Source organism: Syngnathus acus, chromosome 6, assembly GCF_901709675.1.
Source record: "Syngnathus acus chromosome 6, fSynAcu1.2, whole genome shotgun sequence".
NCBI classification, from domain to species: Eukaryota; Metazoa; Chordata; class Actinopteri; order Syngnathiformes; family Syngnathidae; genus Syngnathus; species Syngnathus acus.
In genome coordinates, this window is record NC_051092.1 from 5,334,028 (window position 1) to 5,361,996 (window position 27,969).

At 37.5% G+C, this 27,969-nt stretch overlaps 1 protein-coding gene across 8 annotated transcripts; it reads right to left on the bottom strand.

Annotated features, from left to right (window-relative positions):
* Positions 1 to 116: 116 nt before the first annotated feature.
* On the bottom strand, positions 117 to 27,954 carry ppp6r3 (protein phosphatase 6, regulatory subunit 3). Of its 8 annotated transcripts, none has more exons than XM_037254329.1 (25): positions 27,690 to 27,954; positions 25,370 to 25,476; positions 23,691 to 23,925; positions 22,954 to 23,140; positions 22,730 to 22,867; positions 21,640 to 21,705; positions 20,881 to 20,993; positions 20,529 to 20,642; positions 19,372 to 19,498; positions 18,143 to 18,295; positions 17,367 to 17,516; positions 16,465 to 16,529; positions 14,975 to 15,090; positions 13,579 to 13,664; positions 11,903 to 11,989; positions 10,028 to 10,125; positions 7,850 to 7,904; positions 4,449 to 4,576; positions 3,870 to 3,985; positions 3,642 to 3,723; positions 3,038 to 3,135; positions 2,758 to 2,953; positions 2,320 to 2,337; positions 1,392 to 1,466; positions 117 to 618 (listed from the first exon to the last, which is right to left on the bottom strand). In XM_037254329.1, the coding sequence occupies exons 3-25, from the start codon at positions 23,915 to 23,917 to the stop codon at positions 567 to 569; spliced, it is 2,547 nt and encodes an 848-aa protein (XP_037110224.1). In that variant the 5' UTR covers positions 23,918 to 23,925; positions 25,370 to 25,476; positions 27,690 to 27,954; the 3' UTR covers positions 117 to 566. The 8 variants fall into 8 exon arrangements, with proteins under 8 accessions (XP_037110224.1, XP_037110228.1, XP_037110223.1 ...); XM_037254333.1 differs by having other exon boundaries at positions 10,028 to 10,074; positions 25,318 to 25,476; XM_037254328.1 differs by having other exon boundaries at positions 25,318 to 25,476; positions 27,743 to 27,953.
* Positions 27,955 to 27,969: the final 15 nt, after the last annotated feature.

Here is a 27,969-nt window from a genome sequence, read left to right on the forward strand (position 1 = left end):
AAGAGGACTCAAACCCACAACCTCAGAACTGTGATGTGGATGTGCTAACCAGTGCACCGTACCACCTGCTCCAGAACATCTAATGAAAAGAAAATTCTCAGTCCGGGGCTGCATAATGTGTATAATTTAATTTATGGTGTCTTTTAATGTCCTTATCACATTTCATCCAGGTATGTGTATTTACACAAAGCTAAAATTGTAACTGAGCAGAGCTGGGTCTCATTGTTTAGGCATGTGTGTAAGTCTGAACATTTGTTGCTACATATTGGACTGTGTATAGTACAAGGTGTGCAAGGTACAAGGTGTGTTTACATTTTAGAAAATATTTTATTCATACAATCATCTTTTCAACCATAGTAACATTCCTAAATAAATCTGTATGAGAAGCTGTCAGTTGCAGATTAAAACAACAGTACAACATTGCCATTTATCTAAACTGATGGCAATGTTGCAGATTTTGTTGGAGAAAGTAAATGACCACGTTTGACCAGTGGTCTCTGCTAATCCCACTGGAGAATCTTCTCAATGATCGATTATGATGGCCAGAAACTGAGAATACACAATTCTCATGGTGGTCCATTTACTGCTGGATCTGAGAAAACGGCACTCTGGTCCAATCTGTGTAGAGAAGGTAAAAAAATAAATAAAAATAAAGGAACGAGTAAGGGGGCAGGTAAACATGTTCAATGATTACAAAAGAGGAATACATAAATGCATCAATACAGTCAAACCTCGGTTTTCGACCACAATCCGTTCCAGAAGGCGGTTCGAGAAGCGAATCGGTCGAATTCCAAATCTATTTTTCCCAATGGGAACATTTTTAATCTGTTCCAAGACTAAAAAAACGCCTTTTTTAAGCATATGCAGGTAACACTAATATGTAAGGTAAGTTTAAAAAAAAAAAAAATGAATCACACAACTGCAATTAGTTCACATATAGTTTTAAAATGTGGAAAAAAATTGATACATTACACACAGTTGCACTAATAGTATAAATAAATGAAACTATAAATAAAAAATAAATACTTTTCACTCTTTTGAAGTAGAAGGTGGTAAAATTAGGAAAATGCACTGTCATGAAGAAAAACAAACACTTGTGATGGTTTTTAATATATTTTTTAAATGTTTGTTTCACATCATCAGTATGTATAATTTAAAAGTAGTATATTAATCCACACGATTAACATATGGTCCGTCCGTCCGTCCTTCCAGCCATCCATCCACCTATTTGTTGACAGTTTGGCCTGACACTAGCAATTTGTAAAATGATAGCAAATTCAGAGGTAAAGGGTCAAATTTTATGACTACATGATGTACTTTTACCATTGCTGAATTGGATTAGTTGATTGACACAGTTATAAATCAATGGAATAAAGAGCAATCTGACTTACTTGGCATCATCTCTGGTTGACATTTCCTCTCGAGGGCCATAAGAGACTTCCATTGCGTACTTGCACTTGTCATTGCTTATAAGAGGGGAAGCACAGTCATTACACGGATAAAATACTAAAGATGTTGTAATTCACATAAACACATAGCAATACAATGCAAGATGCAGTTCACATATTTACACAATAAAAGAAAACAAATATTAATAGTGAAGCGACGGCTTCACTTATCGCTCCTTCTGGAATGAATTAGCGTTGAGATCCGGGGTTGTACTGTTATTTCTGCCCACACATCAATTTTAAAGCTAAACTCCCAAATGGAAAATACTTCTAATCACAGTACATGCAAAACACAGACGATGAAAAAGACACGAACAATATCAAAATCAGGGATGTTCCGATCAGGGATTTATGCTGTCGATACCGATCATCCATTAGTGTGATTGGCCGATACCGATCATCCATTAGTGTGATTGGCCGATACCGATCATGTCGCTTTGGTGTAGGATTTCCAATTTTAGAGCTACAACAACAAAAATTCTTAATTAATTAGTTATTATTAATTAATCTGATCTTTAAAAAAAACAGTTTCCATCCCCTTATTTTTCGTGGTTTGGGTTGTTACATTGGTAGCTTGCTCAACTCTCAAATAATTGTGTGTCTAATGTAAATGTTACATTTTCTTTCAGTTCTTTTTTTTCTCATAAAACGTGACGCTAACTTGTGTGTGAAATAGTGGCATCCAGATCATCTCTATACGAGTGATGATTGGCCATGGAGGGATGGATCAAAAGTACCGATCACGCTCTTCTTCACAAATGTCAGCCGATGATGATCGGTCGCGGATCGATCGGAGCATCCCTAATCAAAATACGGATAGGAATGTTTGATGTTAATGGCTGCAGGCTGAAATTTGATTGGTGATACATACCGATACGATTTCAACACTCTGACGAAGACCACACCGACAGTGCACAGCAAGGGAGAGAGGAAGGGAAGCTTACGTGTCATTTAGTTCATAATAATGATTAGTAAAATAGCGTGAGATGCGGAATGAATAAAGGAAGAGTGAAAGAGGACGACAAAATTCATAAGATAGAGAAGTTACTAGGAACATTAATAAACTTAATTTAATAGGTAAGAGAAGTAAGTTTAAGGTATGTATAATTTTCTTTTCATGTCATTTAAAACAACACCCCAAACATGACTTGCGCCTGATTGTTTGTCATCCAATAAGCCGTTGACTAATTCTAAATGCAAAAGGAAAAAATCTCAATCATTAACCTTGACTGCATTGGATGGTTGAAAAAATAAACAAACTTTGACCAGCATCTTTACGAAAAAGCAAAACCATGATATTGTAGCTAACCTCTTGAAGACAGCCGTTTCAGTTTTTGCATCAACAGTAAGGCTGAAAGTCTCTTTTATGGAGCCGTTGATGACTGTATCTGTAATACTGCGTTGCACATTGCAGGTAGTTTCATCCGCCATTTTAGATCTTCCACAACCCTTCGATGTGATGGAAGAGGAAGAAGAAATACTAGGACTAAGCCAGCCATGACTTTCTATTAAAAAAGAGCAAGAAAACAAAAGCAATCAACAGGACTGTGGTATCATGATATTGGTACAGTGCAATCCGTTGATCTCACCTTCTGAGTATAATGGTCCAATGACGCCCAGTGGATCCAGTTTCTCTATGTTGGTTTCCATAGCAACAGGGGTGTTGCACAGTAGTGGGTCATTGGGGCTAAAAGAGACTGTATTTACTCAGAAACTCCATTTATTATGCAAAGCCTTGTGATGGGCAACAAATAATGGATACAAACCAGGCTTACAATACAGTGTACTATTTTTTTCTCCTGTCACACTTTGGGCTAAGTTAGGTGACAAAAGAAGGGGAACCATGAGAAATGTCAACTTGCAGCAAAGAGGACTCACCTAGCAGCAACCTAATTTGATAGAATGTTTTTATTGGCTTCTGCCGAATGATGTACCTTTGGGTGACAGTAAAAAACTACAAGTCCGAGTCATCCGTTCGACACCCTTCCTGTAGCCAAGGGCCATACTACTGAAATGAATACATTTGCAATCAATCCCCAAGGCTTACGCATTAAATTAATTGCCAATGATAAAATCTAAGTTTTATTTCCTTGATGAAAATGTTTTTTTTTCAATTTGTTTTTATTTTGTTCATCTAATAATATGTAATATGATATGCTTAATGCAGACAGGATAAACAATCAATATTACTACCTAGTGGGGGAGAAGTTGGAGAAGTCAGCCCATCCTGTCTCTGAGTTGGAATTTGGGGCAGAATAGCCACTCCATGCTGTGTCTATGAATAAAAAAATAAAAAATAAAAAAGGGGGGGTGGGTAGAAACAGCAGGTTCGTTGATGTTTCTTGATTGATATTGAAGTAACGATTGATAAAAATGATAGATGCATGTATACATAGATAGAGATTGCTGGAGTTTACTGACCTGTTTCAACTTCCATAATGTCTTCAGAGGTGGGATTAGAAGCTTCAAACGCATCTTTCTTGGAATCCTCTTCCTCCGAATCAGTGCTGTCCTCGCTGTCCGTACTTCCCGCACTCCTAAGTTAACATTAGCAATGACTGAGGCATGGAATGAAGGTGTCGGTAATGCCCATTGAAGCTGGCGCCACCTCGCCGTAAAACAAAACGATTAGAAACGGTTAGGGCTAGGGTTAGAGCTAGGGTTAGGGGCTTAATTACCTTTAAGCATGAGATTTGGATTGTATAGGATTCACAGACAAAACATTCACAGCAGCAGATGATTTCTATTTTTTATTCTATATTTCTTGTTGCACAAAACAGTGAGAATCTGAGAAAGGGGGTGAAAAAGAGTTTAAATAAATGGCTAATGCGACCTATATTCCGGAGCGACCTTTAGTCCGAAAAATACGGTATATAACTGTATTTCGAACTAAAATTATTATCAAGTTGCTGATGTACTTGCTCATGTGTGCATACATTGTGATCACAAAACAGGATTATATTCGCAGCAGCTGTCAAAATCCATGTGTATTTTTCTGACCTGGGGCGCCTCTGTGCTTCTGGTATAAAGGTGACTTTTTCATCCCAGATATCTTCCTCATCCGAACCAGCATCCTCAAACTGTTGGATTTTCTCTCGACAGCGTGCTTCAAACATAGCTACTTTCACCTGGGGAAATAGGATCAGATCAGGAGAAAAACATTGTACACAAATGAATGAATGACATACAACTCTGAACTCAGCTCACAGAGCTACTGAGAATTCACATATATCCTGTTTTTTGTTTTTACAGTATTTCAAGACGTATTATTTAAAATCAATGCATTTCCAACTAACATCACTCCAAACCACTCTGGGTTCCGAGTGAAACTGAGACAATGTTGGAAAACAGTACAATTTCATTTAACTTTTTTCCCTGCCAATTTTAATTTTAATACTTTTAATATTCTCAACAACAATTAAGTATATCCATCCATCTATCTAGCCATCTATTACTGAATTCAAATTATTATTTATTTCATCTACATATACAAATTTTGTTTTAAGATTTAGTCATTATTTAACTATCATAACAGAAACAGAAAGGAGGACTGTGGAAGATGTTGTAGGTCGTTTTAAAACTTAAGTCAACCTACAAAAGAAATTAATTTTTACAGCAGCTCCTTAGCTCATTCATACAGTTGGCTAAAAAAGTACTGTATCTTCTGGAACGGATTGTGGTTGAAAACCGAGGTTTGACTGTACATTTAAGACCATTGAAAAAAAAAAAACCTTGAAGCAGTGCTATTTTAGTACTGTACAATCCATTTGAAAAATATTGGAGCAAAGGATGATTCCTTTATTTTTATGTGGACTGAAAACAGTTTGTTTGATGATTGAGACAAGAGATCAACATTTTGTTTCCATGTATTTAAACATGGGTCGGATATACAATTTGAATAGGAACTTTTATGTGAACACACCCAATTATGCAAAACTATTGAATAATGTACGTAAGTGTAGACCAAATCATCACCAGTTCAGGACAGAAATCTTCAGAGAACTGTATAGACCCGAAAACTACTGTTTGTGACATCAGAAATCACCATAATTTATACATAAATTATAAATATATGAGGGATGACCATAAAATGTAAAAAAAGAAAACAAATGTATATATAGGCCACATCTATATTAAAAAAGGCGGGGTTTTTTTTGTCTTGAAACAGATTAAATTTTTTTCCATTATTTGTAATGGCAAAAATAGATTCGGAATTCCACCGATTCGCTTCTCGAACCGCCTTCTGGAACGGATTGTGGTCAAAAACCAAGGTTTGACTGTATTTTTGCTATTCTTGTTAAAATCACACTTACATGTGAACTGGAAATGACAATAATAACACATAGTGAAAGCCAAATTGAGCAAATTGGCTATTTCAGAAGTGTGTGTCAAACTGATAGCCCTTTGCCTTAATCAGTACCCAGGAAGTAGCTCTCGGTTTAAGAAAGGTTGGTGACCCCTGCACTAGTTATTAGTTACCGTAAATTTTGGACTATTAGCCGCTACTTTTTGCTCAAGCTTTGAACCCTGCGGCTTATAGTCCGGTGCGGCTTATCTATGGATTTTTTTCGTGATTTTTGTGATGACTTGATCACTTTTATACACAAGTCAAAAGGCTGTGGACCGCTGTTGTGCGGCAACCGCTTTGCGAGGCAACCGCTTTGCGAGGCAGCCGCTTTGCGAGGCAGCCGCTTTGCTAGGCGGAGGGGTACATATGTGACACGGTCACTGGGGAGAAGAGTGGTGTGTTGATCGCATGTCCGCCAGGCAAATAGTGCCGTATAATTCACACAAAGAAGAGACAGAACGAGATCAAGACGGACATTACTGAAGAAAGGAAACTTTTATACACAAACCGTCATTATGGGGGACAAAAGAAATGCATATGATGCCGCTTTTAAGTTAAAGGCAGTCGATGTTGATGACATTGTGTTGCATCACCCTTTTTATTTCCCGGTCACGTCTACTCTGGAGCTATCTATACGTGTCGCTTGCTAGTTTAATGTAACTTAGCGCTTCGTGGATGAATACATTTGCATGAACAGACCCTCATCATGGAAAATGCTAGAAGAAATGGATAAAAGCGACGACGAAAGAGAGACTGACCAAGTGTGTGGCGAAGGATATCTGACGCTGTTCCAATCGGACACTGAGGAGGAAGACTTCGATGGTTTCAGTGCACAGGAGGAAGATGAAGATGGCTCTTTTTTACTTTTACTGGTAGTTTTTTTTAACCAGCCCTGTTAGTGCTGTGCTACCGTGTTGCTGCTGTGTTACCACCGCGTCTCCGTGACTTTTACCGGTATGTTATTTTCATACAGCCCGATTTGTGCTGCGTTACTTCCATGTCCCTGCGATATTACTGCCGCGTCACAGGGAGCGTTTAGAAAGACATGTTAAAGTATGTTATTAAAACTTTAATCAGGCTTTCTGTGTACCGTCTTTCTTTGTAAATAACTTGCGTGCACATGCGGCTTATAGTACAGTGCGGCTAATTCATGAGAAAAAAAACAACATTTTCACGATTTTTTGCTGGTGCAGCTTATAGTCAGGTGCGGCTAATAGTCCGGAAATTACGGTATATAAAGTTATTAGTTATATAAAGCAATCTTGTGATAGCTCGCCAAACCAATTTGTCAAGATGTCTTGTAAAGAGAGTATTTTGCCAAATACAAGACTAGACGCAAAAATGGGAACACCAGATATTTATAACACTTTACAAGATTCCTTCCTTTACCTATTGAAACCTCAATGTGTTGAACTTCAGAGGTACGCTTTAATCTTAGTTGTGCTGATATACTATTGCTAAAAATTTGGTGCTCAGTTAAAAAATCGGTTTAATATCTGATCTGAACAAATAGTACCTGGAAATAAAGTTTGAAATGTTCTATTTCATGTCAAACCCAGACGTTTCCAGTCAACAGAAAGTATAATCAAATAACATTGTCTAAAATGTTTAGGGAAGTCTTATTTCTTGCTAAAGTTGGTAGCAGACTATTGTACTATGCATGGTCATCACTGCAAGTACTATGACTTTATTGAAGGTTAAAAAAAGAGAGTACAGTTGAATACCTACTTTTTTGCATACCGTCAATATTATTTGTCAGGACATAAAAATACAGTTAGTATATTGCCTCAGGTATCAACTCAATGTTTACAATTGCCATTTTTAGATGTTCTATTACTTTAAAACAGGTAGATTTCACTTCGATAAATAAACTAAGCCACGACCCTCGTGAGGATACGTGGTACGGAAGACGGATCAAAAAAGACTTAAGATGCAAATTCATGCTCTACTGACTTCACATCTTGACTTTTCGTTGCAGTAGAATTAATTGAATACACCTAGAAATACACTGTCATCTACATTAATATTGAAAGATAATAATGTAGGTACTTACACTTTCATTTGTATTGAGTGAAAAACTGATGTCTGATATTCTGTCAAAGGGAATACTGCAATGTTAAAGAAAAATATGGGTTAGTTAAGAGCTCAATATGTATTATGTCCAATTCTTCAAAAGAAAGTACAATATACATCATTGGTAGGCAACTCCGGTCCTCGAGAGCCGGTGCACTGCATGTATTCTATGTCTCCCTGTTGCAATACACCTGACTCAAACGGCCAGATAATTAGCAAGGTCTGCAAAAGCTGGATAAAAATCCTGATCATTTGAATCACGTGTGTCGCAACAGGGAGACAGAAAACACGCAGGACACCGACCTCGAGGACCGGAGTTGCCTACAGATGATATACAGTAACATGCTAAAGATTATGACTTTCTCAGCAGCCATTTCCACATCATAAAAGTAAACGATTGGCGCGGTAGAAGTTAGCATGATTATGCAAAAAGAAAAAAAGTTATGATTTTGACCAAATTTAAGTGGGGTGGCACAACGAATGGAAACAGGAAGGTACACCGTTACATTTAAATGCAAATTCTGAAATGTTAACCTGCCTCATGTGAATGAAAATGCTTTTTTTAAATTAATTCCGCAAAGAATCATTATATATGGGATGTAAATAACACAGACATGACTACAGATTCAATTGTTGGAATTAAATAAGGTACAACAAATGATTGGTGAGGTTTTTCCATGAAAGGTCCTATGCCATTCTATTTTGGTTTTATTTTGTATATGTGATGTCCTTTGTCCTTTTAGCAGGTTTTGTGGTTGTAAATGAGCAGGATGACCTATAGTAAGCTACAATTGATCCCCCGCTATTTACGAGAAATAAGGACCAGCACCTGAATAGCAAAAATATGTGTATAGTAATTGACAGCCAATGAAATGCATAGGGTGAGGGGGAAAAAAATACAACCAAATCCCCAAACCAAATCTTCAAAAAAAAAAACACTGATAATCAAAATACATTTTCCTATCAAAAAAAATACAGGCGGAAATGAGAAAGAAAGAAACCACCAAGAAGTTAAAAATTTAAAGAAGAAAAAAATCTGTAAATATGCAAATCCGCGGGTGCCGAACCGTGGGGGCACGCATGGGTCCACATGAATTTTCGTTGGTCACACATTTGAATGAGCTAATTTTGAATAAACTTTTTTCCATAACATTTTAAAATATGCAAAATGTAAATAAACTATACGATAGCAATTGGGTTCTTCTCCCGAATGACAATTTTGATAGGGAAAACATCTTTCCTTTGATTGCAACTTGACAAAATGTGGGCAGCTTGTGGCCACCATGTCTCTTTCATTGTGTTGGCTCTATTGAAATTCAGCAGCCTGTCACGGTAATTACAGCTGGCCAAGGCCTGATGACGGCCGACACCTCACAGCTGACCAGCGAGCACCTTACTGCTGGTCAGCTCCAAGCCAGGATTCCTGGCTGGTTGTCAGTTGTGCTCATTTGTGACATCTACCTTCATGGTAATGCTGATCAATGCTACAAAAGCTGTGAAAGCTTACTATGTTGTGCCCAAAAACAGTACAATTCTCGTTTCAAAAGCAGATCAGCTCGTTTTTCGGGCTTTTCGCCATTTAAAAGCTATTGCACGTAGAACTAAATTCTATGTGGTTTGTGATTTGCGCATTTAAACCAAACATTAAACCATGTCACAGACTAATTCTGACTAATATTATATATGAAATAGTGAATAAAATGTATTTTGATGGAATCGGACCTTTAACATGAACTAGGAACATTTTTGATTTACTGGACAAACAAGATTGTTATGGCGAGTATGAAGATGTAACAAAAATGAACACAAATCTGAATTATATACCATGTAGCACTAAAACCCAGATTTAGGTAGATGTTAGATCTATGGAGACTTTTAAAAAATCTCATTTCTGAAGAGTACTGGGACAGCACACCAGTGACTTCACAGTGATTCTGTACTGTTGGATATGCTCAATACAGCAGATATTCTGGTATCTGTTTTGAATCATCACAAAGACTGACAGGCACAATAAAATGCAATAGTTTGTCAGCACACAGCGTTATATTTCCCGATTTCCATGTTTGCCAGTTGCCAGCTTTGCAATGTCTTTAGTGTCTTGTCCCATCAGTTTTCTTCTTTCATTCATTTATTTAACATGATCAGCATTTGTACTCACTCCAAAACATCATCTGGATCAGCAAACTCTTCATCATTGAAGCCAAACTGCTCAATAAAATTGGACGTCATTTGTTGCATCTGATAATCAGAAAACGCCTAGCAAAGGCCAAAACCAATATTGATTAATGATGCACTCTCTCGAGCAGGGGTTGACAACATGGTTCCTGCCAGCTTGTTCTAAAAGTAACGCACTAGTGACTCAACATGATTTCCTCGGAATGTTATAGAAGTGATCCTTTCAAAGATTAAAAGAAAAAATTCATTTTTCTGTTTCCTACCTTAATCAAATCACAGCTGATATTAACATGATCTGCACCTTCACATACATTTTATTATTTAATTAATTAATATTATCATTTTATTATAATTATTAGTAACATAATTTAATGTAATTAATGTGATTGAAGCAAATGTTTATTTAAAATGTTACGGATTAATTTAACGGATCGCATTAATCGGTACCCAAAATGTAGCTCTCAGTTTTAAAAGGTTTGGGAACCCCTGCTCTCGAGCCTACACAAAGCTAGCCAGTATTTACAGAACTGGTTGACTGCAGAAAGGCCACACTATGAAACACACAATAAGATACATAAGTCATATATGTGCATGATGGAGGTAAGTCTCAAAATGATCTGGCACTCGTATATTCAGTAGCTGGATAATTAGCAAAAACTAAGAGGCCCCATAGTCCAAATGTGTGTATGTTGAAAAGATTTCTGTATTGACAGATGTTTGGTGCGTAACTAATGACACTACAAACTTAGAAAAGCTGCGGCCAGACGTTTACATAAACTCATCAATCCAATTCATATCATTCACGGACCCTCTAACATGACTGTCTTTTGGGATGGCTTGTTTACAGTGAAAGTTGGGTTGCTGTTTCTTGCTTTTAATATTAGATTGGAATCATATTTCATTTTGGTGGTTGTGGGCTGAGAGCATCACAAGGACATCACAACAGCTGTTTTATAAAGTCAACTCCTGCTCTAGTATCCATTTGCATTACACAACACACAGTGCCAGATTGTAAGCACGCAAGGAGAAATGTCAGAGTGAAAATGGCAGCAAACGATGTTGCATATTTTGAGCTTTTACAGGGGACTTTTACAGTACTGTAGTAAGGAAGCAGACGAGCATCTCTCCAACAACCTGCATTTTATATTTGGTCCACAGCGGCGTTTTACTTGTGAGCTGAATAAATGTAAATCAATAAATCGAACCTTTGATCCACCACATAACATACTACAGTTAGTTTCCTGAAACCCGAAGGAAAACAGCTTTTTTTCTAAATATTGGTTGGTATTAAAGAAAATATTTATTAAAAAAATCTAGAAAAATAGCTCACATACATTTATTAAAACTCTCCGACTATATTGATTAATGACCAAAACAAAGCGAATGCTGTCGCTTCTTTGATGTCGATTTTATGGTGTTAGGTGGAGTGTTTTTTGTGCTGGAGAGCAGGGAGAACTTCAGAGACAAAGCTCTGCTGATACATGGTGCTTAATGTCAATTTCCAGCATTGTTGCGAGCATTTTTAAAGTATTCAACTAAATATAAAACATTAAATAGCAGCAAGTTACTTTTATTCATAGTCTATCAGGCATCAAATTTGGCTGGAGCTTCTAGACATTACCGGACATTTGGGCCTTCAAATTAAAAGGCAGCCCTTATGAGGTCCAGCCCAGCAGTCCTTCGCTGCTTTTCTGACACTAATCTAAGGTTAAGTGTATGTTAACGTCTGACGACAACTGTAAAAATCAGACCACGAACAAATATGCTACTTTTGTATTTTGTTTTTGTGTGACTATGGGCCTTGTACATGCGTGCATGGAAGTAAATTGATTTGTCAGTCTTAAAATTAGAATCTTACTTGTTGTAGAGATGAGTCATGGTGAAAGCTGCTATCTTTAAAGTCAATCTCGTCATCAGTTGAGGATTGGATCTGATGTGCAGTCACCTGACAAGAATAAGTAATGACGTGGATGAACAAGCTGTTTCCTATGTAAAATGGGGCATTACCATTAGGTCTAAATCAGGGGTGTCAAACTCATTTTTTTCACGGGCCGCATTGTAGTCATAGCTTCTTTCGGAGGGCCATTATGACTGTCAACCCAAATAAATGTATGAGCACCTCATATTACATACAGTAAAAACTACAAAACAAACTGATGAATAACTCGTTTTCAAATCAGACGAGTAAAAACTGGTCAAATAATTAAAAAAACGAAGATATTATTAAAAGTGAAGACAATTTGCAATTCTAGTAATGACACACGGATTTGATGCACAATTTGTCTTCGCGGGCCACATAAAATGATGTGGCGGGCCGTATCTGGCCCCCGGGCCTTGAGTTTGACACCTGTGGTCTAAATAAACCAAAGAAAACGGGCAGGCACACCGAGGGCACAAATAAGTTGATTGTTTAGAAAGGCATTTCTGAATCCTTTAAAAGCTATAAAGATGGAAAACACTGATAAAACAACAAAGGGGTTGATGAAAAATGTGAAAGGTAGACTGATGAAGTTTTGAAACCACACAAGGCATGCAGAAACTTTAACGGCGTTTGATAATAAGTAGTCGGGCTGTTTGATCATTATGACTGCTTTATTACAGTGTTATGGACAGTTAGGATTGTTTTTGATTCGGAAATGCGGACGTCTGCGGAAGCACCTAATCCACACAGTCACTCACAAATCAATAGCATCAAAATGACTTAATCAATCTGCCTGATATTGTCATCTGCGTATTGCTTCTCTTTTAATAAAATGTCAACATACTTCGATGTGTGTGGAGCAAACGGACCCCTTTGGCTACCCAACAACAAGCCTGACCTAAATGAACCCCTTCGGCTGCCTATAAAACATGCCTCTCTAAAAAAAACATGACTTTCTAGACAACGCGCTTTCGGGGTTGCAAGTCCCAAATTCTGGACCCCAAAGTCCGCGTAAAATCGAGATTTAGGTGTATATTTCAGAGGGTCCGCAAAATAGACAAAAAAAAATTACAAACACCAAGAATATCTTCAGAAAACACTGATAAATATTCATGATATGTTACCTATGGGAGACGGGGGAAATGTCGAACAAAAAATTCCGATATCGGAAAATACTCCAAATTTGATTAACTCGCATGGCACATCGGCGGTCCAAGCATATTTCACGGGGGCCAATGCCACCCGAAGCTCCGGCAGTGATTTTAAATTGTATATTCAATCCAGATTTAAATACTTAGGAATAAAGGCTGAAGTATTGATCTCTTGTCTCCTAATCGTCCTGTGATGTTAAACCCAAAGGAATTTCCGTCACTGTGCCAATACTTTTGGAAGGGCATGGATGATTTTAAGAGCGAATGGAACTGGTCACAACTTTGTTTTGAACATACAAATGCCAACAATAAACACTTCTTTGAGCTGATGATCGACAACAAAATGGCTAGTTAGATTATCATTATATATTATTAGAAGCACTATATTGGTTTATAGAGATATCTATAGTCAAAAATGTTTGACGCTTGACAAGAAAACCATCTGTGCTTTTGATAACTCACCAGGTCAACAGTGTTTCTCTTGTTTGTGTCAGCAAGCTGCCCAGATATGAAGGCCTCCCACTTTTCTCTGTCTTCTACTTTTAACTCTGTCACACATAACGAGTTCACCTTCATACAATTTGCAGTTGAACATCACATACAATTCACACACAAAGGTATACATGAGCACATATAAAAACTGAGGCCCATTTCGTCCTTTTTTTTTTTTTTTTGCTGTAGACTGAAAACCTTTGCGTTAGATATCAAAAGGTGAATATGAGACAAGAGATCAATATCAATAAAGATCTAATTTGCTATTGTGATGCTATTTCAAGCTGTCACTACAGCCTGTTTTATTTTTTTTTATTGTTTTGAGGGGCATTTCAGCCTGTTACTGTTATTTTCCTTGGTCTACCTGTTCAACATCTGCTTCTTAGTACATATGTGATTTTGTAGCCATTGCTTTTCATAATATTCATCAGTTGATGTCCCAAATGTTTTCAGTCTACAGCAAAAATAGATCAAATGGCCTTACAGTTCCAATAATTTTGAAAGGGAGGAAAATTATCATCCCGGATATATGGACATAGTTAGTCAAATCTATCTATATTGACACGGTTTAATAAAATAATTACATTTGAACCCCAAGTCAGTTCAGAGCAGCCCAACATTATCTGCATTGGTGATTACCAAAATAAATGTTTCATTTCTGTAATGATGAATGCAGTCATCTATAGAAGCTCCTTAACCAAAATTATATTTTCTGATGCTTTAACACTTATCCATGAACTTTCAAATTTGCTTAAAAAAATCTTTAGATGCTGCCTGTGATTTTTGATTAACTTTTGACTTCTCAGAGGAGTATCTAGTGAGTTGGCTACAATCTGTGACATTCATTCCACTTCAAAATATACTGTTCTTGAATCGTATTGTACCCCACATGTATGGAGATACGCAATGCATCGTTTTATTGGAGCGATGCACATAGATTTATTCTTTATTAGTATTTGAATTATTTTGTGAAGCAAAAAACAGAAGGTTGAAGAAAAGCAACAACACAAAATCTAATGGGTGCATCGTAATATAAATTGTGTACTGGAATATATTGTATGTAATTCAATTCAAATATGATTTAATTGTGCATTTCAGAATCCAAGATGAACAGAAGAATATGAAAGCCTGTTTAGAATTATTTAAGCCTTAACACAATATGCAATTTGACTTGTTTTGACAGAAATTAATTTTTTCGCCCAAAACTTTCAGATTTTAAACTTTTTAGTAGACTTAAGACAATGTATTGTAATTTATGTACAAAATGAAAATGCAATACAAATGCTTTAGTGTTATTGCTAAAATCCTAAAACTTCTGCATAAGTCCTACATTAGGCGATGCAGAATAGATGTACTGTGTTCTTACCAGAGATGAGCTGTTGTATCTGCAATCCGTTAGGGCCTTTGTCACAGTTATGAAGTATTGAATTAGCTATTCTAGTGAGGTGACCCATGTAGCCTCGCCGCCGACCACCTTCTAGCCTAAATACAAAAGAAAATGGCATTGATAAATATTGAGCAAACAAACCAGCTAAAGGTAAACTGGCCTTTGACCTTTATTACAGTGGGGCAAAAAAGTATTTCGTCAGTCACCAATTGCGTAAGCTCTTTTCGCCCCCGGGTGTCGGTCAGAACACAGAAGGGAAGACGTGGTTCAGTTTTGATTGCTTTACTAATTTATTGGCAAAAAAGTGTGTATGTGTGTGTGGTTCTGCAACAGACAGAAATACAGCACGTAAGTCAACACTCAACATCTGACGTCACACATAACCCCCACTTTTTCAGTCTTATTTCAATGCAAAAACCATCGTCTTATGCTCGGGCCAATACGGTATTGTTATTGACCAAATATTTATTTTCCACCATAATTTGCAAATAAAATCTTTAAAAATCAGACTGTGATTTTCTGGATTTTTGTCTTAATTTATTTTGTTTCTCATAATTTGAAGTGTACCTATGATAAAAAACTACAGGCATCTCTCATCTTTTAAGTGGGAGAACTTGCACAATTGGTGGCTGACTAAATACTTTTTTGCCCTTTATTTAGTATTAGTTGTACTGTTTTGTATGATTTGTACAGTACTGAGTGCCCAGAAAGCTGCTTCCTGCCCCTTCCTGTCTGCATGGAGATCTACCCTGACCTTGTATGATCATAAAAAGAAGCCCGAAAAACAAAGCTACTCGTAAAGCACATTCTCAACCCACGGAGCCTCTCCTAACCACTTAACAGAAACTACCTCTTGATTTATTGAAGCTGGCATAGGACAAATCTGCACCCTCACACCCCTCAACATCTCAGCTGCCCAGACCACGACTGCCATGTTTCTCACCTGCTCAAAGCCCTGACAGCATATCACACCCACCCTCTTTACCCTTCACTGGGCTTCCATCAAGTTCACGGTCGATATTTGTTGGTGTCCAGAAGCCTTCCTGCCTCACTCTCACTGGATTCACCTGTCCTCCATTTTAACACACAAAACAATTTGATGACTAAATGTCATAGACTCCTGTTTCCTCAGCGACCTACTCTGAACACCTTAATGGGAACGAGGGAAATTATTGAAAGGAATAGCGATATCCTATTCGTTCACACAATAACATTAAACTAATTGAAAAGTGAAGTAGAAACTATTTTCCATGAAAAAAAGGCCATTAGTAAATCCATTGTGAAAATGGTTACAAATGCAACCCATCTAACAAATATCTGACTATCTTCAAAAGAGATCAAACTTGATTCTATGGGTACAAGCTCAAACAACTTTTTACACAAATATTTTAGCAACCTGTTTTCTTCAGTTTTTATATTCATTTAATGAATTTACTACAAATTCAAAAGAAATAAAAAATTGTACTCACTGTTCCTTTTCATTTGTGTTCCAAGCGTCAATGATTCTCTGTATGAAATGGCATTTTTGAAACAACTGTTGAAGACAATTGCACAAAATGTTTACTTAGAATGTCAATTGAAAATAAAATTCGATATTTAACACTGATAGTAAACTTGTGAAATGAAATTGGGAATGGGTTTGGTTTTAAAGGAATTAAATCCCAGCAGAATATATTGTAACAGTACAAACGTATTTTCAAATATTTCAAACATTCTATTTAATGCAGACGTTTCACTGAGATTAATTTTCAAATGAAATATGATTAGGACCAAATAAATCACTTTTTAATCATCAATCATCTCACAGTACATAATAAATACAAATATTTTAAGTATAAAAAGCAAACAAGATGTTCCCTGGCAAACCATTTAATTTCATTGTGACTTATGATGTCAACACTTATTTTGAGTGCAAAAAACCGACACTCAAGTGAACTTCACCTTCAATCTTTACATCTAGCCATTAAGAATATTTGCAAATTAACATCAAATAAAGTTTAGCTGACCATTTCCATTTTTTAAATCAGTTGCACTCAAAGAAAACTATACAATTTTGTTGGTGGAGCAATGTGACGCCCCGAACCACAAATATTGGTCTGAGAGTTATAGTGCATCCCTAAAAAAAATAATAAAAAATATTATTGTTACTACTATAACTTTCAAAAAAGTTGATGGGTCAGGGCAATTTCTTTTGTATCACCAAACCGAGTTGACAAGTACACAGTTGATGGGTGTGAAGGCACTCCAGAGACTATTTGTATACAAGCAATTAAAAAGCAACATTTTCATCATCTGTCTCCTTTACAGCCATATGTATCACTCAGCCCCACACGACAGGTGCCCAATGTACGATGTGATGTTTTAATCTTACATGTCTGACGAGGATGCTCTCGCTCGCATTTTCCTGTTCTGTGTCTAGCTGGACTTCAGTGGTGAAAGGAGGCATGACCAAAATCACAGCTGTACAAATTTCCACCTGTATGTGGAGGAAGTTGTTCCAGCTGTATCGGAAATACATATCCTATGAAAAATAACAGTGTTATGATTATTACCCATTCTTTTTTGACAACATAAAACAAACTGTACAGGAAGATTTAGGTATTTGTGATTGTATTTTAGCAAAATAAGAGCTGGGACAGTTTATTGTAAAGCAATTGTCACCAACCTCTTTGAAACAGAGCTACTTCTTGGGTATTGAGTAATGCAATGAGCACGTTGCAGTTTGATTTTTAGTACACTTATAAATTAAGACATTTTCTCTAATTAACTTTGTTATTCATAATAATGGTGATATTTACCTCTGAAGACAGTTAACGTGTTAATGATTATCAACAACAATTTAAAAAGATAGGTAACGTATCTATAAAACTGGTGCAGGTGGTACACTTAAGGGCTTTGGGGTTTACCTGGTGCCCGTTGGGACCATGTTGGGGTCTGCAGAGGTTTCTCAATGTCACAGACGTTTAATTTATAAAGATAAGAATGTATATTTTCAATAAACGTAACAATATACATACTTATTAATATGGTTATTATATTTGTGCTTTATGTTTGGTTCTATTCACAGTTATGTACAGCACTTTGATCCAGCTGTAGTCATTTGGATTTGCTCGATAATTAAAATCCAGTGGAAACTATAATACTCACTAGTATTACTCCCAGGGTGTTGAGGTGAATGAGCTCTTTATTGATAGAGGGAGTGTTGGTTTGCAACAGACTGACCACTAGTCTGACCACATGGAGCCTTGTGTTCCCCACAGGAGGATCCAGCACCCCCCACGTGGTCTTCATCACGTCCTTCTGTTTGAGAAAAGTTACTTTTTAAGAACACAAACTCTTGACTCAGATATCAAACCCGACAATATTTTTAATCTATTGTGGTAGCGAAAGTGAAAAGTACTAACATTATTGTTATTGTCCAAATGCTTCTGGACTTAATACTACAGCTGAACCTCGATTTTACGTGGACTACGGGGTCCAGAATTTTTGGAATCGCATTAAGCCCGAAAGTGCGTTATTAAGTCTTGGAAGTGTAATAAAATCAGAGCCATGCATACGAGTGTACCAGGAAACTGCAGTAGGAAAATACGTACTAAGATACACGGGTTTGCATTTGGGGAGTAACATAATTTTTCTGGGTGAAAATTAATGCGATATAATTATAACAATTTATTGTATTACTCATCGGGGTAGCAATCATGTAGGGACGTTATTCCTATTAGCATAAGCAGCCATAAAGATCAAACAGCCCTCACCGTCTCTGTGATCGCACAACGCGGTGCTGTTCTAACTTCTTATCAAACGCCTTTAAATCAGTCACAGAAATGAAGTCACGAGCGCTGAGGTTTACGTGCTAGTCATTTAGCTTCGTACGGTCTTTAGTATATCGTCCATTTAAAATACTACTCCAAAATCAGTGAAGTCGATTGCAGTGTCCGCTAAACAACAACGTTTTGTTCTGAGTTTATCTGAAATATTTTTATTTAATTAAAAGGTACAACCCAACGTTTTGGGCATCAACAATGGTTGCGTGCTGATTTCCAAATGTTTTAAGGTTAGTGCTGACAGTTCAAAAGAAAATATATTTATGACGGAAAAAATTGGCTTAGACAGAAAGTTGTGTAGAATTGAAGCATGTAAAATCGAGGTTCAGCTGTATTTAGAAAAAAAACATACACTAGATTTAAGATGTTTCATGGGGAAAATGAAGCGACTACATAAATTTACTTTTGGTACAGTGTAAATTAAAACCAGACAAGATAAATACTTGTGTCAAAACATTGTACTTTCAATTAAAGTGCATGAAAAACAAGCGATCACTAGTTGAAGAAAAAAAAACAAACATGGGAATTAATCCTGAGTCTATCCGAATTTACCTTTGGGGGATCGAGCAGCAGTTGATGAAAGTCTTTGAGTCGTGGTCTCACAGCCTCCAAAATGCTATGGCTGACTGAGAATGAAGGGTTGGACATTCTAGGGGAGCATTCCATATGGCCCTCAAACCTTGAAGAGAAACACCCAGAATATTCTAAGTGAAGCTGGCTATCATTTTACAGCAGTTATCAAACATGTTAGATATCAGTAGCATTTTATAGATACTTGTTTTTTTAATATTTGCTGTATTATTTCTCCAGGGGGTCTTGTTTTTTGGCTCTTTATGCTCATTAGGTTGGCTGCTTCCTAATATAAATACTAACATCAATTTCACATCACAAATTTGAAATGTGTTGCAATGTTTAAACTTAGCCAACTTGAGATTGATATGACCAAAGGTTGTTTAATCGACTTTGTATCAAAGGGTGTTTCAAGTTCATACTCCTACATTTGCATCTGAAGCCGAGTCCAAAGGAAGGAAAAGAAGATAAGAAGGGAGGACTATAGTCTCAACTCACGTTTAAAATATTCACATGGAATTTCATTTTTAACATTTGGTATTGATGTTTTTGGCACCTTGCTACTGCATTTGGTTACAATTACATGGACAACATTTCTTTAATCCGATACTGACCCACACATCACATTTTTATTCAGAATAAATTTTGGCAGGCGCAGATTGACTAAATCATCAATAGACCTAAACCACCCCTCTCTTTCTGAAGAAAATCTTGATCGAAATGGTCTTGTTCCGAATAGGGCGTGTACATAAAGCATTTTTCTTCCCATCAGGTTTTTAATCAGAATAAACGTGTCCATGTAAACGTAGCCTTTGACATATTTAAAGACCATCCCAAAATGGCCAAGGGTGTCAAGTCTATGCGCAAGCGGTGAATTCAGTTTTTCGTCAGGGTTCGTTCAAAGTCGCAAAGGGTCGCAGAGGCGTTTTTTATTTTAATGGTCGCAAACATCTGTTTGCGACCATTTAAAATCTTTGGAAATGTCTGATGAACATCTTTGCAACGGTTTGCAACTGCAACATTGAATGAACCCTGACCAAAAAGAACATTTGATACATGCGCGCACACTTGCAAACCTTTGCTGCTCAGTGAGCTACTTAAACTGAAATTGAAAGAATGGGAAAGATCACAGGACGTACGCTGGTCGTCTTGTCTCAAACAATGTAAGAAGGATTTGGATAACACTGACAATTGCAGATTCATTCTTCTCCTTGTCGAAGATATGAGACAGCAACTTCTCCACTGTGGTCTGCCTGAAGACAGATGAGAAGATACAGATATTTATTAACCATTAACGTTCAGGCATTGGTCCTCAGATATTCTTGTACGAGTTAGAATTAATTTCTTTATGAATCCTAAATCATCAATTACATACTGAACTTGATGTGGCCGCACCAAGGTTATTAACAGAACAAACAACCTTTCTTTTTGGTCTAAGAGATAAAGTGTTACTGATCTAATCCATTTGCTGTATTTATTAACGTAACATACTTTTCAAGTGTAGCCAGTAATGGGTCTGGCTGTAGGCATCCCTGGACCTGGAACATCTGGTCTCTGCTCAGTCTGATGATCTCACACAGTGACTGTGAGGCGTTTGAGTGTCTCTGTGTGAATATCACAATTTTTTTAAACCGAATAATAACAATCATAATAATAGCACATTTTGTTAATAGGGATTTCATCATCTACTGTCCATAGTACCATCACAAGATTCCGCAAACTACATTGCACGTTTTGACTGGATATTACATCACACGTAGTCACAAATAACAGCATCGGACGATAAAGTAAGGTATGTTTGATTGGAAGAAAAAACGGAAATATTTCTAGACTTAACAAAAGAAGCAAACATTAACACAGGGTGCTCCCATACAGATGGAGAACAACGCGGAGGTCTCTTCATCTATTTGTAACATCTTTGCTTTCTCTTTTTGACGCCTCGCTATGTGGTGATCGCTGTTACAATTGTGACCAGAGTTCTTCCAAACCACAAAAGCAATCTCTCCTCGAATCACTTTTGTTGATAGTCTGCCGAGTGTCCTGAGCCAGAGAGACGCTCTCATACAATGTCATCGCATGGCGCAGCCTCCTCTCCACGCAAAATAACAAATGGATAAATGCAGGCATTGTCATTTTATGCCTTTTCACTAAATTCGCTTAAACCATTTGGATGAAAATCCCCTTAGTGTTTCCCAGTGCAATGGTGGCATCTAAATTGTGGTGAGAGGAAAAAAATACTGTTCAACTTACATCCTCATCCTGAGAGGGCTGTACCATGTTCACAAGCCTTTGAATGATATTTTCCTGATTCAGCCACTGAAACGAGAAACAAAAGAGGTGTCCAAAGTATTCTGTCACCTATTATACGCAACTACAAAGCGGGATGACAGACCTTTTTTCAATATTGACACAGCAAAATTGTGAGAATAACTCAGATTCGTTAGAATCGGGTAGGGTAGAAAATACCGAGCATGTCGAACGAGCAAGGGCGACGGCAGCGGCGCCTACGAGTTTGCTCGGCTCCTGCCTAGCTGGCAGTGAGCTCTTTTTTCTCATATGGCGGCATAAGTTCTAGTGATTAAAAAAAATATTTACATCCATAGGTTATCACTCAATAGCAGGTGATGGGTGAAAAGGACGTTCCTATCAATGTCATGACGTCACCTGTTCCAACATAGAGCTGTGCATTAAAGGTAGAGAGGAGGATTATTTTGGCAAATACAAGAATAGACACAAAAATGGGGACACCAGATATTGACCAAACTTTACATTATTGCTCCAATTCCCCAGCAAGACCCTAATGTGGGCTCTCCAGGTCTTTACACTTTAAAGATAAAAAGAAATTCCACAAAATCCACAAAACGATTTGCTGTCCTGGTCCGCTGCCGGAGTGCAGAGCGTTGATTTATTCTTTATTATGAAATTTAAAACCTACATTTATTAAGTAACAAGTGTTTAGAAGGGTGAGAACCGCATTGGGTGGGCTTAATAAAGGTGTAACCTCACCTCTCAACAAAGCTTAGGGCGGGTCATATTTTATATGTAACCCCTTGCAATAAACGAGGACCGAGTGCACTTCATTGCCAATCAGTAAAATAAATAAATAAAAGAATAAATAAGAGAATTCATTAATAAATAAATGAATTATTAATCAATAATGCAAACAAAAGTGTTGCTTTACCACATCAACATATCTGACTGTTTCACGATAAATGTATAAATGAAGCATAAATGTGGAGTGCAATGCATATCAGACCATCAATAAAATAGAATTGGGAGTCTGCGTTAACCTTAAGTGAACAAAAATTGGAAATAATCATTGGAGAATCCTACTACCCACATTAAGGACATCTTGTCGCAACAGCTGTGGTTCAATGCAGGTGAGCATTCTAAGAAGCAGGTCCATGATGGCTGATGTCCCTATGTGTTTGATCAGCAGGTCTACAAAATCCTCCCTCTTTCGGAGAAACGTCACTATCTAAACACACACAAAAATTCACATTATACTGGTGGGTCGCAATGCCAGGTCATACCACCCATTCCATCATTTTTCCAAATGCTCACCTGTTCAGGTTTGCGTCCTATAAGAATAGACATGACTTTAGAGAAGAAGCTGGTCAGAAGTGGATTAAGAGGTGGCTCATTCTGGAGAAAGCTGTACAATTTCATCAGCAATTTTTCATCTTCCACTAATCGGTCATTGATTTGGCTCACATCTGACGTAAGAAGCTCACAAGATATGTTGGGATACCTGTCATTAAAAAAAACAAAAACATGTTCAAGTTAATTTTGCCAATAAAATAAGTCTCGACGTATACTCTGAAAGGGAGGCAATGGGTCCCATTTTTATAGTCTTTGGTATGACCCACCACCAAGCCGCCCGGGGCTAGAGTATTTGCTTAAAAATAAATAAATCAGAATTTCCGATTTTAAAAGATTTTTATGGCCTTTTAAACACGACTCTTAAATATTTTGATAAAACATTTGAAAAATGTTACAATACCGCATCAATAAACATATTTCTATAGGGATCAATGCTGTACCAAATTTTAATAACGTATTTAAAATATTCAACAATTCAGCATCATTAAATATTACCTTTGGGATAAATATATAACAAAACAATTGTCACTAAACTTCTGTGCTGTTTCCAAACACCTTTGTCCATAAAACTAAACCAAATCCTGCATCCATGCCAAGTTGGATGCCAAATTTTTAGAAAAATATTATTGGCAAGGATGCTGGAAAGTGATGCTGCAGAGTTTACACAATACAAATTACAAATACAAGTAAGGTCATACTTGTATTTAATGTTTTCCTCAACATCAGCACCCGGTTCTTGCGTGATGAAGGTGACAAGGTCCTCCATGCACTCTGGTCTCAGAAGGAAGTCAACCAGTTTGTGGTTTTTGGCTTTGCACTCTTGCAGAACATCCTCCTCATCCATTATATCCGTTAGTCTAACATCTTCCCTCTCCAGCAGAGTGTCAATGTGGGATGTGGCGTGGAGGTCAAATTTCCAAAACATGCTTTTTCCTAAGAAGGAAACAAATGGGATTTTATTCATGTTGCCACTAGCTTGTAACATATTTAAACACACAAAACTAAAAGCATCACTTTAAATGTAGTTCAACAATAATTAACTGACTGTAAAATTTAATTATCTGACTTCAAACAACATACTCAGTTCACCATCATTAAGCCTTTGTCAATTTTCGCCATACAATGATGTCTGACTTGAAAGTGTCATTCCATTGTGTGTACATTTTGTCATAGTTTCTGTACATTATTTAATGTTCTCATGATAACATAACACATATGGTTTAATATACACAAGAAAATGTTAAAAATGAAAAGGTGACACTACTTCGCGGATTTTCACATATCGCGGGTGGTCTTGGAACCAATTATCCGCGATAAACGAGGGATTACTGTATATTCACCAACTGATTTAGTGATTTTTTTTGTCAGAAGGGAATATTAAACATGTTCAAAATTTTCTTGTGACAGTAAAAGTGCAGGCAAATGCCTGCTGAACGTCCGGCAAACATTTGCGACCTTGAACGAACACTGACAAACTCTGATGTGAATTCACATTTGCTGCCTTTGAAAGTGCAATTGTTTGCCACTCAGTGGGATAGGGGGCTTAAGTGTACGATTATGATCAAATTTGATGTTTCCTTTTTTTAGACGACGATGCGTTTTTCAGCAAAAGCACAATTAGCAACCCATTTGTGTTTTGATTTGGAACTCGTTTGTTAAACGTCAACACGAAGGCTTTTGGGTGCAAGTTTGAGCCCTCGTGAACATTTATATCACGCAAAAACTGATTTTGAAACTTCCTGCCTGTCTGTGAAATAGCTGACCAAAATATGTTCAACAAAGGTTTGCATACGGCCTGAATGTTGATTTTTGGTCAGAGTTCTTTAAAGGTTGCAAACAGTCGCAAAGACGTTCACAAGACATTCACCAACAGTTTGTACAGTCTATGTGCACAAACATCAGCTCAGTGAGATACGAGCCGAGATATTTTAGTAAAATAAGCAGGTTTTGTCCAAGGATCACCATTATAACCAAGAAGCAATTTGGGAACCACTGCTTTGGCAGAATATTATTTTATTTTGCACCGAAGGAGGCTCGACCTATATAGGCTATAATTTTGCATCTGTATATCTATTTTGGAAATCTCAGCTAAATCAAGTATAAATAATAAATCAATTTTATTTTGAAAAATGTTACAATTATTTTCCATTTCCAATTTTGCGGAACACCTACAATACTGTCATGGAGCACTAGATTGCCATTGACCACCGGTTGACAATCCCTTGTTTAAAGAAAAGGAGAATATTGATGACAATAAAATACTGCAAATACTTTATTTGTGTGTCATACGTCTTGTGCGGTACATGGCAACCTTCATCCACCTACCTAGTTGTAGGTAGTCCAGACACCAGAGCTCAAGTTAAAACAAAGGACGTACTGGGGTGCGACACGTGTGGCCCATTCCAGGTTAGTCAGCACTTCCAGGTTAGTCAGCAAAACCGAAATGACTATCACAAAAGCGGCGCACATCCAGAGGTACACCACCTGTAAGCAGCAATTGTGAAAGAACAATAACAGTGATTCTTCAATTTATCAAACAGGAACATGCATCACATGTATTTCCCTTCTGTGGAGATTCCCAGGTGACCCAGCAATATGACCAACCCAATGCTGATAAAAGCCCTCTTAAGCTCCTCCCACTCAGCCATGGCAGCCACAACGTAACCCAGCAAAAATGTGTTCTTGGTTGCATGCAATAAACACGGTCCTATTCTACTGTAATGATTCACAATGTTACTCCTTATGAACTAGGACGTAATATGATTGGGGTTTGTGAAAGATTATTTCATCTAGTACCAAAAGACTATAAAATGGAACCCGAAGCCTCCCTGCTTGACACTTAGTATTTAAGGGTTGGATTGGGTATCATTATTAGCAATGTATAGCTTCTACTTTGGAAGCTCGTCTGAGGACGACCTAACTTAATGTAAGCATTAATTTTCCAAGTAATTATATTTATGAAAAATATTACATTTACAAAAGATTACAATTACTAATTCAGTTACTTTTTTGAAAAGGTAAGTATTACAGTATTTTCCGGACTATAAGGCGCACCGGACTATAAGGCGCACCTTCAATGAATGGCACATTTTAAAACTTTGTCCTTATATAAGGCGCACCGGACGATAAGGCGCACCATTAATGCATCATGTCAAATTTTTAATCCAAATCAAATCATTCTCCATTTTATCTTTTTTATTTCAACTTTAGATGCAACAAATTACTTTATAATCACAAAATAATGATCCATAGTCTTTTTGATTCATGATTAAATCGTCTTCAGTGGGCCACTTATGATTGATTTCATGACACAATGCTTCGGGCCAGTTTAAATTTAGGAATTTGGTCCATATATAAGGCGCACCGGACTATAAGGCGCACTGTCGGCTTTTGAGAAAATTTTAGGTTTTTAGGTGCGCCTTATAGTCCGAAAAATACGGTAACTGTAACTAATTGCATTTTGGAAGTGATTTGCCCAACACCGTTCGTATATGTCCATCCCATCCATTTTCCGAACCACTTTTTCCCTCACAGGGATCGCGGGTGTGCTGGAGCCTAACCAAGTTGACTACGGGCAGTAGGTGAGGGACCCCTTGAACTGGTTGCCAACCAAGCCAATCGCAGGGCACACATAGACAAACAACCATTCGTACTCACACGAATAGAACCCACAACCTCCGCACTGTGCTAACCAGTGAGCCACTGTCCGTCTATGTGTGCCCTGCAATTGTCTGGCAACTAGTTCAGGGTGCCCCCTGCCTACTACCTAAAGTCAGCTGGGGAGGATAAGCTCCAGCATGCCCACGACCCTTGTGAGGAAAAGTAGTTCAGAAAATGGATGGATGGATTTTCTAGTGACATTGTCACCCTACTTGCACACATTGTACTGTATGTGATTCACTCCCATTTCAGGACTGACCCAAGTCCATAAAATGAATAGTTTACACCATCATTATTCATGGGTCCAAAAGTGTTATTTACATGGGTGGGAAAACACAAACCTGTTTCCATATTTTAATTTTGTTCTTGGAAAGGTGTTCATTGGTAATATTCCAATGGAGTGGGCTAAAATGATGCTGTGTTTAGGTGTGACAGCGAAACCTGCAATGATCTGTCTGCACTTGTGATGTTTATGTTGATGGGGTTGAATGATCTGGTCAGGCAGAGAAAGCAGGCCGTTTTTCTATGAACAACTATCCATCCATCAACGTCTAATCCCTAGACAGACAATGAAATCAAGTGTAAATGTTTGTTGATATAATTTTGAAACTTCCGTTGCTATAGTTAAACACAAGGAAGTGGTAGGCAACGAGACTTGCACGTCAGAGAAAGGCCAGCCCAATGAAAGATGCGACAAGCAGAAGCAGTCGTCAAGGGTTGACATGATGTACAGTAATGATTGGCAGTGGAGCTACCTCTCGAGAATGCCCATGTTGCTCTCGATAATAGTTAGCTTCTCTGGCTTAGGAAGCTTCCTGGTTGTGTAAATAACATGCATTTTCACAACAAGCATGCATTGCTCAACTCTCAACCACAACTGTCAAATAAGCAACAACAACAACGATGACAATCGTAAGCATTGCAACAAATGCACCAGCCATATCCACCAAGTTACCATTTGTTTTTCTCCAATGCGCCAATAATATTGCTTGATTATAAGCAAACAGTAGGAACATGCATGCAGACCTTATGCTTACCGGTGTTGCAAGAATCACTGCTGACAAGTCGTTCCTGAAGCCAGTGTACCTACCGACAAATTTGAGAACAGCGAGTCTCCAGCATGAAAATCTTTCCGATAGTCCGAAAGCAATAATCAACGCCAAACACAAATACATAAAAAACGTGACCGGAAAAATCAAACATTTAGAACTGAGAGGATGTGACCAACGTGAAATAGTTGGCAATGGAGGACACTTTTCAAGATGGCGATCCCGTCCAGTCAATCGCATCGATCCCTTCCCCCACAACATAGAGGGG